This window comes from Eretmochelys imbricata, chromosome 10, assembly GCF_965152235.1.
Source record: "Eretmochelys imbricata isolate rEreImb1 chromosome 10, rEreImb1.hap1, whole genome shotgun sequence".
Taxonomy (NCBI): Eukaryota; Metazoa; Chordata; order Testudines; family Cheloniidae; genus Eretmochelys; species Eretmochelys imbricata.
Window position 1 is genome coordinate 82,814,632 of NC_135581.1, and position 16,873 is coordinate 82,831,504.

General features: G+C 47.8%; 1 protein-coding gene and 1 non-coding gene across 2 annotated transcripts in view; both read right to left on the minus strand.

The window, feature by feature from the left end:
- The window catches only part of MORF4L1 (mortality factor 4 like 1), a 40,649-nt gene extending 27,699 nt beyond the window's left edge, over positions 1 to 12,950 (minus strand). Inside the window, exons 1-2 of the mRNA XM_077827610.1 lie at positions 12,854 to 12,950; positions 4,057 to 4,103 (exon numbers count right to left, since the gene is read on the minus strand). Of these exons, the coding sequence (XP_077683736.1) occupies positions 4,057 to 4,103; positions 12,854 to 12,893 (87 nt within the window). The 5' untranslated portion in view covers positions 12,894 to 12,950. The remainder of the gene's footprint in view (positions 1 to 4,056; positions 4,104 to 12,853) is intronic.
- Positions 12,951 to 13,458: 508 nt separating this feature from the next.
- On the minus strand, positions 13,459 to 13,531 carry TRNAK-CUU (transfer RNA lysine (anticodon CUU)). The gene has a single exon. It is a non-coding gene; the product is annotated as a tRNA-Lys (tRNA).
- Positions 13,532 to 16,873: the final 3,342 nt, after the last annotated feature.

The following is a 16,873-nucleotide window of genomic DNA, read 5'->3' on the forward strand; positions in this document are numbered from 1 at the left end:
AGAACACAGATTAGAATGAAAAAGGCACGTGAAGTTCAAGTCAATCAGAAGGGCAAGTTTTGTGGACCCCAGTATTTTCCTTACCAACTGATCCTTTTATGGAAACAGACTGCATTAGTCTCAATTATGGAGAAAAATCATTCCTTCTACACTCCCAGCTGTCTTATATAGGGAGATGGAAGAGCACAGAAGTATAAAATAGTAGACTAAAGGAACCAGGGGGTGGGGGAGGAGAGAGAGAGAGAGGAAAGGAAATCAAGGATACTACATACCATAGACTACAGACTGAATTCTCACTTAAAATGCAACTTCTTTGTGCCATTCAGGCAGCACAAAGGGGTCAGATACTGGCTCTAAGTGGACAGCAGGAATTACTCTGGCAGACAGTTCTTGCACCATCCACCTCACCTCCACCTAGGGGATGTATTGTGCAGCATGGGAGAGAAGAGATAAGCTGATCATACTCCGGTGCGTGTGTGATGCACAAGAGATCACACAATAATGGCATAAGATGGAGCAGCCTACAAGCTGCTCCAACTCACAGAGGAGTCTGGGCTGGTGGCAGCAGAGACTGGCCCTCATAACTAGGAAGCCATAATGATTTCCCTGGCCATCACCTCCCCTCTCCTGCGTCAGGAAGAGCTCAGATAGAGGAGGCAATCTGGACCCAGGTGCACACATTCAAAATGAGCCCATCTTCAAGTGCCAGGGGAAGGGAAGGAACAGACTAAATAAAATGCAACAGATTGCTATTAGAACAAACTTACTGCTTTAAGTTTTGCATCCATTGCATTATGTTAGTCTTTGTCAGCCCAAAACTTAAAGAAAAAAATTTAGTGTCTTAGCTGTAAGAGATACACTCTAAACAACAAACTGAAGTCTCACTGCTAGAGAGGTACTCTTGAAAATGTTTACTACATTACAACGACCACTTCTAGATGGCATAAAGAAAATTTGGGACATTTGTAATCAGTCTCCCTTTACCTACTCCATTCCAATCAAGTCCTCCCTATAGTAATTTTTTTTCCAATTAGCCTTTACAGATACTAAAAACTATTAAATTAAAGCATCAGTTTTCCTGGTAGGTCTAAGCATAAAACTAAATATCTCAAGAAAACTTCTACAAAATTCCCCAGCCAACATGCCTACAGTTCCTTCTTGGTTCAAGAGGAAAACAGAGTTCTAGCCAGTATCAAATAGATCAGGGACAGAACTTTTAAATACTCAGATGATACTGCACAAAGGCATCAGGTGAAGACACAAACCAAATGGTTTTAAAAAAATGAATAAATGTAGCAAACTCAGACTCGCATATGAAGCGCGTACATGTTCTTTTAGTAACAAAGCCTAATGCTTAGTTCCTGAGATTAACACATTCTCACTTCAATTTTTAGGAGGACACTGTCAATCAAGTTTGTTTTAAATTTAATCCAGGATCTATAGCCATCTCTGAGAGCGTTGAGAAATAAAATTGGTCTCAGTTCCAATTTTGTCTTGTCTAATGAACACGGACTTTGTTCAGCATCTGCATTCCTAACGAAACTCAAATTAGCATAATAGTCATGCATCAGCATTAGGACCCAATCTTGTGATGTGCTAATGCCTCCCACAGAGCGACAGGTACCTCAACTCTCATTAAGGTCAACAGAAAGAGTGGACCTTTAGTGAGTATACCAGGATAGGTCTTTAGGATCATGGCCCGTAAAGCCATGCCTCACTAGCGCTAAGCTACCACGGTATTACAAATGGTCGAACCTGCTGTAATGACTGGCTTTAGAAATTCACCCTAATTGTGAGCTCAACTGTGGGAAAGTGGATAAATGTTTACAAAGTGTTCCAGTCACATAGAACAATAAACATTGATGGGAAAAGGTACAAAAGGGAGAGACAGACTGAATTAGTCCAATCAAGGCAGCCTCCTGATCGAACTCCAGGACTGTGTTAAGCTCATGACTGGTAAACAAGAAAAGCATGGGACCTAAAATTGGTGCCTGAAAATAAGCCTGTTGGGGGACAAAATGACAAAGGGATGAGTTATTCCACCCACCACTCTTTTGGGGCCCTTAAAAAAAAAACCCAGAGTTTTGGGGATAATTTGAGGATGAGTGCAACAACTGCTGACTGAAAGAAGGGAAGAAGCAAGCATCACCATTGTGGCTGCTACTCCCAAAGGCTCCTGGGGCCCTGGAATCCACTGAGACATTGTTGGACGTTCAGCATCCTAACCAGCCCAGGCCAAAAGAGGGACCCAGAAGACATTGCCATCTCCACTGGCTCCAAGTGAATCTCAACCACCATGTAGTGCGTCAGACTTCATCTCTTCCTCCACCCCTTGTGTTGTTCTTTCCCCTTCTTAATCCTTCTCTTTCCTACCCCTCTTCTTCTGCCTTCTGTTCAATAAGAGTCTTGTTAGCCAGCAAAGACAGCATCTTTTGCAACACTACTGTAAGCCTGTAACCAAAAGACAGTAAATGCAGTGCCCGTACCAACCCATGCTGGTACAAACCTGCTAGGTCACAAGAGTGGCTGATAAAACCATGTTCTCTGTCTGTGTTGCAAGCAGTGAGGCTGAAAGTGAGATCAGGCACCAGAGAGAAGCTGCATTTTCTCTCTTGTGTGTTCTCCTCATCTTCTAGGAAGCAGGATCATACTTTAAACAACCACTATCTCAGCTCCAGCCCCTCTCAACTAATGTCTTCTCTTTCCCCCCCAAAAGGACTGTTATTAGCATCTTTAACTCCATCTAGGACTGTCAAACAAGAGCAGTTTTCCTTCTAAAGGGAAAAGGAGCAATGGATGTTCAAATGAAAGCCTTAAGACTTTACATTTAAAATGTTTTAATTATTTCTCCTTTTTCTGTATCTTCAATAAAAGATAAAGGATTTTTAATGGTGTTTGCGTCACGGTACTAAGCAGGCTGAGGTCTCTGTAAACCAAATCCCAAACTTTAACCCTGTTTAACGTTGGACAGGGACAGGATCATATTAACACTTTTGGCTTTTCAGGCCCATTGATTCCATCTCAATATAACAGACCCGTCCACATGCCATTACTACCTCTGCAGGAACTATTTTAGTGCATTTGACATGGTTCCTGAATCCTATCTGAACGGAATGCATAAGACAGAATGGGCTTTGACTACTTCTGTAGATCTAGTACGTACTGAGGAGAATTGGTTACTCACCCATATCCACCCCTAAAAAAAGGGTAGAAAACATTTGGAATTGGAGTAATCTCACTGTATGAAATATGTTGTAGTCCTGCTCTGCCTTAGAATACCCTTTTAAAACCTCTCCCACTACACCTCATTTTGTCCTAGTACAAGACAGAGCTTTTTTGGTTTTATTGTTATTCATTCTCCCTTGACGCAATTAGGTGTCATTTTGTCCCCACCTACACAGATTTACAAGCAACCTTAGAGCCTAAAAAATTTTTTTTAGAAACTGATCTGACTAGAAATATGGTATGGGGATAGAGGGAGCTTCAGTAACCTGAGACAATTCAGTATTTTATCTAACAACTGAAAGATTAAAGTATTAAGAGATGACATTCATGATGAATGGGAGGCCAAACTGGAAGCCAAACCAACTTCCAATTTCTTATTTTGTAATATATGAATACATACACATGCTCCTTAGAATCCGAGAGCATATTTCGAAATAGCAGACTTCTAATAGGAGCCTACATGATATATATTCCATTTGACATTTGGTGAAATCTTTTCATGTTTTTACACACACGCCTAGGTCCATTCACATGGCTTCAAATTCCCACTTACTACCTCCATTACACCTTTATCTTGCAAGTTTTTAATTTGAATATCAATATCCAACAAATGTATGTGCTTTGCAGTTTGTAAAACTGCAGGTTTTTTTACAAAAAGCAAAGTAATTTAATATTTTCTTTTCATCGGTTCTCTCCTCAGTTTAGCTTGAATTCTTGACTCAATCCAATCTAGTGCTTAGCCAATAGGCTACTTAATCCATTCAATTCTTGTGTTCTTTATGTAAATGCTATTTTTTGCCGTCATCTGCAAAAATGAAAATCCAGACATACCTTTGCTTCATAAAGGAGAGGTCCATGAAAACACAGCACTCGTTCACCTGGAAAAATGTGCAAACAGCCATCTGATTAGACATATTGATGAACAATACTGCATACGAAGACATGCATTTTACAAAAAAAACCACAGGAAACCAAATGCCATTAAGAGTGCTGTGCCAAGAGACTGTCCAGTGGCAGCATATTACCTACACATGTCAAGCTAGAAAGCAATCCAAAGGTGGTCATAACTTCAAAAAGCACCTGCTTATAAAATGGAAGATGAGTGGAGGGTTAGCTCAAGGCTCTCTGCACCACCAATCCCCATGCTGGGGATGTGCAAACGGGTTGCCTGCTGAGCAGCCTCACAGGGGTGCCTGTGTATCCCCTGTGCTCTGCAAGAAGGACTTCTGTGCAACCCCTGCACAGGCTGGCACTGAAGGCCACACTGTATGGAATATCTTGGGCTGCCCCAGATATCTGTTGATGCAGATACATAATGGATGCAAATAGCACAAAGCCCTCTCTCTATTCCAGCCCACAGCCTGGGGCAACAGCTGTGAGGGAGAGGCACAGCAGCCCTATACCCAGGTTCTGAGCTGGATTTTACCTGCCTAGCCTCTCTGCATTTTAACTGGATAGAGTTCTATTATGCTGGCTTTACATGAGTGGACTGAATTTCAACCTGAATGTACAAGCAGTAAATAGCACAGCAGAAACAGGTCAGTCTTGTTGCAACAGAGTTAAATTCTTTTAGAGTGCTCGGTTTCATTTTGTTTTGAGAAAGGGAACATGATTCTCTCTTTTCAAGCCAACCTACTGTCTCATTTTAAAATTATGGTGCAAAAGCAGCCTAGTATTTAAATAAGAGTTTTCCTTTTCCTGGAGGAAACTCAGCACCTGACATTTCTATTGCAAAAAATAAACTAAAGAAAACTAGATATAATGACATCAAGTTCTCCCCCTCTCCAAAGGAGCCAAAAAAAGAGTATATCTGAACAAGGGCACGGGGGAAGGGGGAAGAAGAGGCTCTTTCACTTTTGAACAGATTGTTTTTACAATCAGGATTTCAGCTGCTATAAGATCCCTATTGTGCAGTTGTTTACAAAGTGGAAGTCTCATTTATTTAACATAAGATCTCAGAGGGCAGATGTTTCCTCCTGTACAGTACTCCCTTGTAATAAAGGTCACACCCTTCACATTGGTGACCAGTTCTGAATACCAAAATAATTAAGCTGTACCAATAACTTACAGGGTTACAGTCCACTACTGAGTACCCCACATTCCCTTCCTTTTGCAAGGCGGCCATTTCTAGCTTTGTCTGTCATTCCTTATTCTATGCCTACAGAGTAAGCTGAGTTTTAATAATCCTTTAACTGCATCAAATATTTAGTGATCAATTTACTAAACCACTTTTCCAATTAATACTTTATTCCCAGATTCAATATAGTGGTACAATAAAATAGATTTGGAGAGTTCACTGTAAATGCTAATCAGCGGGATTTCATGCTCACAGTGGGTCAGAAAAAAGATTCACTTACATGAGAGCAAATTCAAGATGATAACTTTGTACAGAAACTGTTTTAAGAAAGGTTTCAGAGTAATAGCCGTGTTAGTCTGTATTCGCAAAAAGGAGTACTCGTGGCACCTTAGAGACTAACCAATTTATTTGAGCATGAGCTTTCGTGAGCTACTGTAGCTCACAAAAGCTCATGCTCAAATAAATTGGTTAGTCTCTAAGGTGCCACGAGTACTCCTTTTCTGTTTTAAGAAAAAAATCCGTATGAAAGTGGCTTGCCGAGACTGGTTTGACATTTTTAGACACCAGCTTAAAAATATTTTGCACAGAGGAAGTACCCACTTTGAAGTCTATTGTGTATTTTTATTAAAATGTGTTTTCCATTATGAATATTTAATCTTAAAACCAGTTACTCAGCATGCAAAACAGCTATTTAAAAATTATGACTATACTATTTCACCTCTATTTTGCACGGTTTGTTAACACTACTAGAAAACAAGCCTTGTTTACCTGTTCTTAAAAATGAAGATTTTGCCTGTGTTTAAGAGGCGTTAGGCTATTTACATAAATAGAGACCAAGAACATTCTGTGGCATTATGGCTGCAAGACACCCAGCACGGAGAAATCAGAAAGGCTGACAAACCTTCTCCCCCACCACCACACTCAAACATTAGGAAGAAATTTACAAGAGTCTTCCCTAACACTAACTTAGATCAAAATAATTCCAAATCATATCTATACAGTATATAGACACACGAAGTGCACTACAGTGAGACCCCACCTTTATTTATTCAGTTCTCATTAAAAAAACAAAACCAAACCCATTTTTGAATGGAGCCATTTTTTGGCCAGGCATGCTTTACCAATGTTCTTGAATGCCAAACTATGCCAAGTGGTTTTGTTGCTTAGTAATGCTGCTCCTAGTTTCTAAGCTAGAGCTGGTCAGTCCATGCTGCTGTCCCGAGCTCGGAAGTTCTTCTGCCCACATGGCACAATCTTGGCTTCCATTGGGCTCCAGATAAGCCCCCCCCCCCCAAAAAAAGACAAAAAACCACACCTTGCAGGATTGGGGCTTAAATGCTTAATGCTACATTAATTTCACATGTGGAAGGTCTCATGTAGTCCATGGGATTCTAATATATACATTAACGACCTGATCCAACACCAAGTGAAGTCTTTCCATTGACTTCAATGGCGTTTCAGTAAATTGCCAGTTGCTGGATCAAGATCCAGAATGGACAAGATATAATGCAAAAGACAACTTTGCAAGATAAGTCTGCTTTTTAAAAATAAGTAAGTAAATACTACTAAATCCAGGGAAAATTTTTAAAGATCACTTGGTGTCAGCTTTTCTGAAGCTAAAATAAAAATGTGGCATATTATATATTACACCAGAAATTCACATCATCAGCACTTATGATACTTCTCTTTCCTATATGAATACATCTTAATCTGTGCATTTAAAAAAAAAAGCCACCAATCTTTCAAATTGCATATTTAAATATGAAGAAAATCTCATTTTCTTAAATCGTAGTGAATCCATTATAAAAAGCTAAAAGAACTCTCCCCTCTCGCCATCCCCACCCAAACATTCCCAATAGGATTCCTTCTACAGATAAACTAGAGCAGGGGTTCTCAAACTTCATTGCACTGCGACCACCTGACAATAAAAATTACTACACAAGCCCAGGAGGGAGGACCAAACCCTGAGCCCACCCAAGCCCCACAGGGGGCGAAAGGGATTTCAGCCCTGGGCAGGTGTCCTGTAACCTGAGCCTTGGGCTTCAGCCCCAGGCCCCAGCAAGTCTAAGCCAGCCTTGGTGACCCCATTAAAACGGGGTCACAACCCACAGTTTGAGAACCACTGAACTAGATAAAGGATATATTTGAGTAAGCCACCAACCTTAAAAGGGACACTCAATGCAAAAAAGCATACCTAGTAAACTGGTAATATACCTGGTTTCAGAGTAGCAGCCGTGTTAGTCTATATTCACAAAAAGAAAAGGAGGACTTGTGGCACCTTAGAGACTAACCAATTTATTTCAGTTAGTCTCTAAGGTGCCACAAGTACTACTTTTCTTTCTGGTAATATACCTGTTTATCAATTTCTTAGATTACAAGTGAAAATATTTTTTTTTACATCAAATCTGTCACTATTTATGTTCTGTTTACTAATAGGCTGTCCTCAGCACAGAGTGAAGATCAGTTAAGTTGATTTAATTTTAGATTCCTAGTGCTGTAATGTTTGTGGTTTAGGCACCACAGGGAAAAGTTTGTTGAAGTAAACGTTTTCAGTTGACTTTATTTCCTTTTGGGCTGTGAACATGTTTATTTTGATCTCAGGCCTCCTAAAAATGAAGTTTTATAAAATTTAATTTGAGCCAAATTTAAGTTGATGGTGCTCTTCAACTGTGAAACCATCTCACTTCCTTCTGTGAAGTTTCACTGAAGTAGTTATATAAGGTTTTGCACACCATCCAATCTGATGTTAGTGGAATGATTATAACATAAATCCCACCACAGAGACAATGAAATTCCTGAGCTTTGCATAATTTCCATACTAGATACTGAAGTTTTCTATGCAGTGTTGATGAGGGATTAAACACTTTTTTAGAGCCGAGGTGGCCAAACTGTGGCTCATGAGCCATATGCAGCTCTTCTATTGTTAAAGTGTGGCTCACAAGCCCCCCACCTTCTCTGCCTACCAGGCTGGGAGTGGGGGAGCTCAGGACCGCTATCTTGCAGTGGGATCGTGGGGTAGGGGCTTCTGTCCAGCACGGAGGCGGGGTCTTGGGGCTTCATCCCTGCAGGGCACACCTGCCAGGACTTGGGACTTCAGCAGGAGTGGGGCTGAAGCCTCAAGCCCTGGCTCCCAGCAAGTGTGCCCCAGCTCTCAAAACTTCTGAAGATTTGTTGTATGCTGTTCCTGTCGGCTTGTAGTCCATCTTTGTGTGGAATGGAGGTGTGGAGGGCTTCTACATCCATAGTAGCCAGGATGGTGTTTTCAGAAAGATCACCAATGGATTGTAGTTTCCTCAGGAAGTCAATGGTGTCTCGAAGATAGCTGGGAGTGCTGGTAGCGTAGGGCCTGAGGAGGGAGTCTACATAGCCAGACAATCGTGCTGTCAGGGTGCCAATGCCCGAGATGATGGGGCATCCAGGATTTCCAGGTTTATGGATCTTGGGTAAAAGAATACCCCAGGTCGGGTATCTGTGAAGATTTGTTCTTGTGCTTTTTCAGGGAGTTTCTTGAGCAAATGCTGTAGTTTCTTTTGGTAACCCTCAGCGGGATCAGAGGGTAATGGCTTGTAGAAAGTGCTGTTGGAGAGCTGCCTAGCAGCCTCTTGTTCATATTCCGACCTATTCATGATGGTGACAGCACCTCCTTTGTCAGCCTTTTTGATTATGTCGTCAAACTTGTTTCTGAGGCTGTGGATAGCAATGTGTTCTGCACAGCCGAGGTCATGGGGCAAGTGATGCTGCTTTTCCACAATTTCAGCCAGTGCACGTTAGCGGAAGCACTCTATGTAGAAATCCAGTGTTGTTTCAACCTTCAGGAGGAGTCCACCCAGAATCCTCCTTTATGTAGTCTTGGTAGGAACGTCTCTGTGGGTTAGTATGTTGTTCAGAGGTGTGTTGAAAATATTCCTTAAGTCGGAGGTGTCGAAAATAGGATTCTAGGTCACCACAGAACTGTGTCCTGTTCGTGGGGGTGGAGGGGCAGAAGGAGAGGCCCCGAGATAGGACAGATTCATTCAAAAACCAGTTGGAGAACACTTCAATCTCTTTGGTCACTCGATTACAGACTTAAAAGTTGCAATTCTTCAACAAAAGAAACTTCAAAAACAGACTCCAACGAGAGACTGCTGAATTGGAATTAATTTGCAAACTGGATACAATTAACTTAGGCTTGAATAGAGACTGGGAGTGGATGGGTCATTACACAAAGTAAACTATTTCCCCATGTTTATTCCCCTCCTCCTCCCCCCACTGTTCCTCAGACGTTTTTGTCAACTGCTGGAAATGGCCCACCTTGATTATCACTGCAAAACGTTCCCCCCCGCTCTCCTGCTGGTAATAGCTCACCTTAAGTGATCACTCTTGTTACAGCGTGTATGGTAACACCCATTGTTTCATGTTCTCTGTGCATATAAATCTCCCCACTTGTATTTTCCACTGAATGCATCTGATGAAGTGAGCTGTAGCTCACAAAAGCTTATGCTCAAATAAATTTGTTAGTCTCTAAGGTGCCACAAGTCCTCCTTTTCTTTTTGCGAATACAGACTAACACGGCTGCTACTCTGAAACCTATATCATTATTGGTTTTTCCAAAGTTACTGTTATTAACTGGCCAGGTTATGTTTCTTTTGCAATAGCTCTAAGGATAGACTTCAGTGTTGTACAAAATTAATCTCCGAAGCCAACAAAGCTTAATATACCCCTACAGTTGTCATTTGTCTATTCTAAAACCACCACCTATTTTTAAACCAGATTTTATGGAGTAAGTTGAATCTTTCATGGAAATGTGTATGTCATGTTTCAGCCCAATGAGAATTAAGGCCTGGTCTACACTACAGAGATAAGCTGCCATGCATCGAGCTATGTTGACTTAACTATGCAAGTGTCTACACTAAAATTTTGCTCCGACAACATAACTGTCCTGCTACACCGACTTAACTCCACCTCCATGAAAGGCATAGAGCCAATGTTGATATAGTTACGTCAATGCAATGTCAGTATAGACACTGTGTTGCTTATATTGACTATTACTGGCTTTCAGAAGCCATCACACAATGCCCCACACTGATGGTACAATCAGTAAAGCGCTCCTGGTGAGGCTGCACACTGACGTAAGTTAGGTTGACTTAATTTTGTAGTCTAGACATGCCCTAAATATTAAATTAAACTGGGGGTCTGTTATGAACAGAGGCAACCATAGCTATAGCAGTGTTGCAAGTCACCACAATAATCAGCACACGGGATTTTACAATATCCTTAAGCCATACTTAAAAAAACCATGTCATAAGGCAAGATTCAAGATCCCTAATTGGGCTATCTTATAAAAATATTTTAAGTAACAAAGTAAACATACTTCTCAACCTCAAGAAGGGAAAATCTTGACAGTCCTACTAAAAAAATCTTTCAATGGCTTAAATGCCCACCGATGTCCATGGGAGTGCTTTGATACACACCTATGAGAAAAACAAAAATCAAGCATATTTTGAGTAAAGGAAAAAGTCCAGAATCTCACAGGTGAGCTGAGAGTGTTGAGAAGTATGAAAAAACTAAACAGCCATTTCCTAACCCTTTCTCTGATCCAGGGAGTATTAACATCCTAAAGGTCCTCTGTCTCCTCAGGTACCAGAGCAGAATGGAGCCCAAATCTTGGCTAGCTAAAGGTCTCATTGAAGGATTGCCAAGGAGCTGCCAGCGCTCTGTAAGATGGAGCACACATACTGCACCTACCCCTCCTTTTACCAGAAAGGGGTAGCTGGAGGAGACTGCTTCCAGCAGGAAACCGTCCACCTTGAGCTAGGCTGCAAGGCCACTCAGATTCATCATCACCTGCCAGGATGGGTCATCTCCATGGGTTATAACTGGCCTTGGAGGCTGCATTTCAGCCCCACAGTCCACAAATCGCTAGTTTCAGATACACAGTGTGTACAGAAAAGGAGGACTTGTGGCACCTTAGAGACTAACCAATTTATTTGAGCATAAGCTTTAGTGAGCTGTAGCTCACGAAAGCTCATGCTCAAATAAACTGGTTAGTCTCTAAGGTGCCACAAGTCCTCCTGTTCTTTTTGTGAATACAAACTAACAGGGCTGCTACGCTGAAACCTGTCACAGTGCAGACAAGTGGTACAAAGCACAGAGCGATAGAGTGGCTTCCCCTACAAAAACTGCAGCAGTTGGTTGGTTGATGGGTTGGGTTTTGTTTTGTTTTTTTAAGAGAACCATCATTTCCTTTTACCGCTCCCCCCCGGCCCCGCAGAGTTAGAAAAAATAAACTGCAGCCAGAAGATTAAAAAGGCCCTTCCCCAGTGCAGACACGCCCCAGAGCTTTGTGCAATACTACAGCATGGATTGGCCACAGGATCAGCTCTGCTTGCCTCCCCATCCCCCAGACACCCCTACGCCCATAGCCCAGCCAGGGCCTCTCCCTGCACCCCCCCCGACCCCCCCCCCCATAGCCCAGCCAGGGCCTCTCCCTGCACCCCCCCCCGACCCCCCCCCCCCATAGCCCAGCCAGGGCCTCTCCCTGCACCCCCCCCCGACCCTCCCCCCATAGCCCAGCCAGGGCCTCTCCCTGCACCCCCCCCCCGACCCTCCCCCCACAGCCCAGCCAGGGCCTCTCCCTGCACCCCCCCCCCGACCCTCCCCCCACAGCCCAGCCAGGGCCTCTCCCTGCACCCCCCCCGACCCTCCCCCCACAGCCCAGCCAGGGCCTCTCCCTGCACCCCCCCCCGACCCTCCCCCCACAGCCCAGCCAGGGCCTCTCCCTGCACCCCCCCCCGACCCTCCCCCCACAGCCCAGCCAGGGCCTCTCCCTGCACCCCCCCCGACCCTCCCCCCACAGCCCAGCCAGGGCCTCTCCCTGCACCCCCCCCGACCCTCCCCCCACAGCCCAGCCAGGGCCTCTCCCTGCACCCCCCCCGACCCTCCCCCCACAGCCCAGCCAGGGCCTCTCCCTGCACCCCCCCCGACCCTCCCCCCACAGCCCAGCCAGGGCCTCTCCCTGCACCCCCCCCCGACCCTCCCCCCATAGCGCAGCCAGGGCCTCTCCCTGCACCCCCCCCGACCCTCCCCCCATAGCGCAGCCAGGGCCTCTCCCTGCACCCCCCCCCGACCCTGCCCCCATAGCCCAGCCAGGGCCTCTCCCTGCACCCCCCATAGCCCAGCCGGCCTCCCCCTAGCCCCACAGGCCTGCCCAGCCCCTCATCAGCCATACCCCCCCGACCCCCCCATAGCCCAGCCGGCCTCCCCCTAGCCCCACGGGCCTGCCCAGCCCCTCATCAGCCATACCTCCCCCGACCCCCCCATAGCCCAGCCGGCCTCCCCCTAGCCCCACGGGCCTACCCAGCCCCTCATCAGCCATACCTCCCCCGACTCCCCCCCCATAGCCCAGCCAGCCTCTCCCTGCACTTCCCCAGCCCCACACAGCCCCTCCATCACCCACAGCCCCCTGCCCCGTCCCCCCATAGCCCAGCCGGCCTCCCGCTGTAGCCCCCGCCCCCCAGCACACACAGGTCTCCGGCCCCCCCCCGGGGAGCCGTGGCCCCGGCCCGCACTCACCCTCCTGGAATTTGGGCTTGGGGTCCTGCTTGGGCGCCATTTATAAGTGACTCTCCCTCCTCCCCACCCCGCCCCTCCCAGCGGGGCCTCGCCCGCTCCGCCGCATTATAGCGGCCAGCCCCGCGCATGCGCGCCGCCGCCCGAGGCATGCTGGGATTTGTAGTCCTGTGCGGATTGAGGCCCGGGCCCCCGAGCTGGGCGCTGCTGTTGCGGGGGGGAGGCCCCATCGCTGGCATTGCAGAGCCAGCGACTCCCCGGGCAGGGACCCCATCGCCAGCTGTCCCCAGGGGCCAGCCCCCGGCCGGGGCGGTATTGCCTGCCCGGCTCCAGGGAGGCGGGCATGGGGCTGGCATTGCTCCGGCTCCCGGCTCCCGCTCGCAGCTCCGCGGTGCCCCTTTCCTCGCCCTGCCGACCGGGGCCGGGAGCCTCGCCCGCTGCCCTGACACGCTGTGCACGAGGGGCCCTGCACGGTGCCTGGCCGCGGGCTGCCGCGAGACGCGGCGCGGGGGTTGTTCCGGGCGAGCCGGGGCCGTGCCCAGGGCGTGCGCCCCGCGGGTCGGGCTGAAACCTGGTGCACTGGCTGAGAGAGGAAAAAGAAAAGCTCGCGCCCAACGTGGGGCTCGAACCCACGACCCTGGGATTAAGAGTCCCATGCTCTACCGACTGAGCTAGCCGGGCACTGCAGGGAGGCTGCCAGGCTTTGCTGTGGATCCTGCCTTGCCCGCCTCCGCCGGTTTGCAGCGTGCGTCCCGCGCTCCTGCCGCAGGCGGACTTGGAGAGGGCTGGGGCAGGGTCCCCGGGCTGCTGCACTAGGCCGGGCCCGCGCCTTTGTCCGAGGGCGATTTGCTGCCTTTTGCTTCCCTGCGTCGCGGGCAGCGGCAACGGGTGCAAAGCCGGCGCCCTCCCGTGGCTGGCCGCGAGCTGCGGGACCGGGGCCGGGGCCAGGGCTCCCACGGGATGGTGCCACCCTTCCCGGACAGCGCCGTTCCCACGGCCCCTGCGGGGGGGGAGGGGTGTCAGGATCATGCCCCCACCCGGTCATCTCTCAGCGGCTCGGGCCAACACATCGCGCCGCTCAGCTCTCCCAGTCTGTCGTTTCCAACGCCAGAGCACCCTTGCCCCAATCCCGCGGGCTGCTCCGTGGCCTGGGCGGCTCCAGCGCCCAAGCTGCTTCACCCGGCGCGACCGACGCGGCTTTCCCCTTACCCGCCTCCTCGAACCCGTGCACGCTGGGAGCCCCGCTGTGCACCGGCAGGATGCAAGAAACTGAGGCTCCCCTGCTCCCCCCCGGAGTGACTCAGACGCTCCCGCTGCCTGCACCACCCTAGCAGAGCTCGGCTTCAGGGCCTGAAGCGTTCCCCGTCTCAGAGGCGAAAATCCCAGCCCTGCCTCAGAAACCGCAGAGTTTAGTTCATAGTCAATCGTGAGAAATTGCAAATTAGGCCCAAACTTGTGTGTTCACCCTGTGTGTCCCTTTGCTCCCAAAATACATCTGCGCTTCTGCTTTTGTGACTAGTTTTACATTCATTGGATCAAAAGGAGTATTCGGATCTCTAACGTGGGGTGAGCTATGATCACATTTTTCATGTATTAACCAGTACCAGGTTGAGATCAGTTGGACAATAAGATGGAGGGGCCAGGAGACTGGTCTTGACCGTTCACAAGCACACAATTCTGTGGCTGTCAAGTCCACACCAATGGATTAGTGAGTACAGTGTATGTGCCCACCCCTCCACCAAACACGATTGTTTAAAGGTTGCCAGACTTGCAATCCTGGGGGGACTTTAACTTGTCGGTGCTCTCTAACATTGAGCCTCTTCACCCAGGTGCATGTTATGTGCTTCATATTTTAAATATTTCCAATAAACATTAAAAAAAAATGAAGCCAAAATGTAAATACCATAAGAGATGAAGTATTCAGGTGTTGCTGGCTGCAGGGGCCAGAGTCGTGGTAGCGGTGTGCAGGTTGTACCCTGGGTACGCACCTTCCAATTGTGCTAGATAACATCTCACTGGGAAAACTTCCTCTTCCCACTGCCCGTAGTCAGCTACTCGGCCCATTTTGAGGGACCACCTTAAACACAGAGCTAACCTGCTCCTGCTGCCCAGAGAGCCTGGGGATGACACAGTATACAAAGACTAATGAACCTAGTAAAAAAGTCAGTTCCAGCAGTGAATTGAAGATAGCAGCTCTGGAGGAAAGGGAGACGTCTTTCTCCCTGTCTGCCCTGTGGAATGCTGGGCTCCAGGCTGAGCCTCCCTGCAGGGCTCCTCTCCCATCACCACAAAAGCCTTCACCAAGGAACTGGAACCCAGCCAGCCAAATAACTGGTGCTTTATACCTCCATTAGGAAAAATATAAATAGCTTATGCATGTAAAAGCTAAAGAGGCGTAGCAGAGCGTTTGTTTTTTATTTGTGTTCTAGGTCTGAGAAATCTAAGAATTTGTACTGGAATTCATTCAGACAGGTATGTTCTGAATGGCCGGCAGCCAGTGCTTTTGTTTATAGCAGCGTATGTTGGTCAGCTTGTCGGACAGCCATTCCCCATTCCAACTAATCCCGTACCTAGGGCCCTACCAAATTCACAGCCATGAAAAGCATGGCATGGACTGGGAAATGTGGTCTTTTGTGCACAGATTTCACAGGGGAGACCAGCATTTCTCAAACGGGGGTCCTGACCCAAAAAGGGGTTGGGGGGTCGCAAGGTTATTTTAGGGGGGGTTGCGGTATTGCCATCCTCACTTCTGCACTGCCTTCAGAGCTGGGCGGCCGGAGAGCAGCAGCTGTTGGCGGGGTGCCCAGCTCTGAAGGCGGTGCCCTGCCCGCAGCAGCACTGAAATAAGGGTGGCAACACCATACCATGCCATCCTTACTTCTGCGCTGCTACTGAAGGCAGCTCGGCCTTCACAGCTGGGTTCCAGGCCAGCAGCTGCCGCTCTCCGGCCACCCAGCTCTGAACACAGCATCGCCACCAGCAGCAGTGAAGAAGTAAGGGTGGCGATACCACAACCCCCCTACAATAACCTTGCGACCCTCCAACAGCTCCTTTTGGGTCAGGATCCCGACAACTGCAACACCGTGAAATTTCAGATTTAAATAGCTGAAATAATGACATTTAAGATTTTTTAAATCCTATGACTGTGAAATTGACCAAAATGGGGCCATGAATTTGGTAGGGCCCTACCCATACCCTTTCACCATGCAGCGCACCTCCACAAATTAGGAGAAATCCATCCCCTGCAGAGAGCCAGGGCAAGGTATAAGTGGTGCCTAGCCCTTGTTCTGTTCTTTTGCAGAGGACTCAATCTTGTCTTATTGTAATTTATGATTGGGTAGCCCCCAGTGGTAGGGGGCAGGGCTCAGCAACCCTGGTACTGTCTTCTAGTTTATGTCCTATGTTCCTAACGCGCATGCTTCAGGGTTTCAGCCAACCACTGGCAGGGGTCAGGAAGGGATTTTTTCTCCCCGAATGTATTCTGGCAGGGGCTTTTATCTTCTTCCTCTGAAGCATCAGGGTTGGCTGCAGCTGGAAATGGGACATAGGATGAGGAGGGCCAGGGCCCTGAGGTGGCAGCAAGCATTCTCTCTCTCAGGTGCGTGGCTGGCCGGTTCTTGCTCACAGGCTCAGGGTCTAACTGATCGCCACATGTGGGGTCAGGAAGGGATTTTCCTCCAGGTCAGACTGGCAGTGACCCTGGGGATTTTTCACCATCCTCTGCAGCATGTGGGTGTGGGTCACTTGCCAGGATTATCTGGGTGTATCTCACTGAATCATTTCCCTGTCCCTGCAGGAGCCTCAAGCACTGGTGCACCTCAGGCCCTCGTAGTTCTCGGCCTCTGGTCTCCAGTGCTTGTTAGACTTTGGTCTCCATTCAGCAGTCGGGCTTAGCATGTGCGTGCTGGTGTTGGTGGCCTGTGAGATACAGGAGGTCAGGCTACATGACCTGGTAGTCCCTTCTGGCCTTGAATTCTATGATTCCAGGCTGTGAGCTACACACAGGATGCTTCAGGCAACACT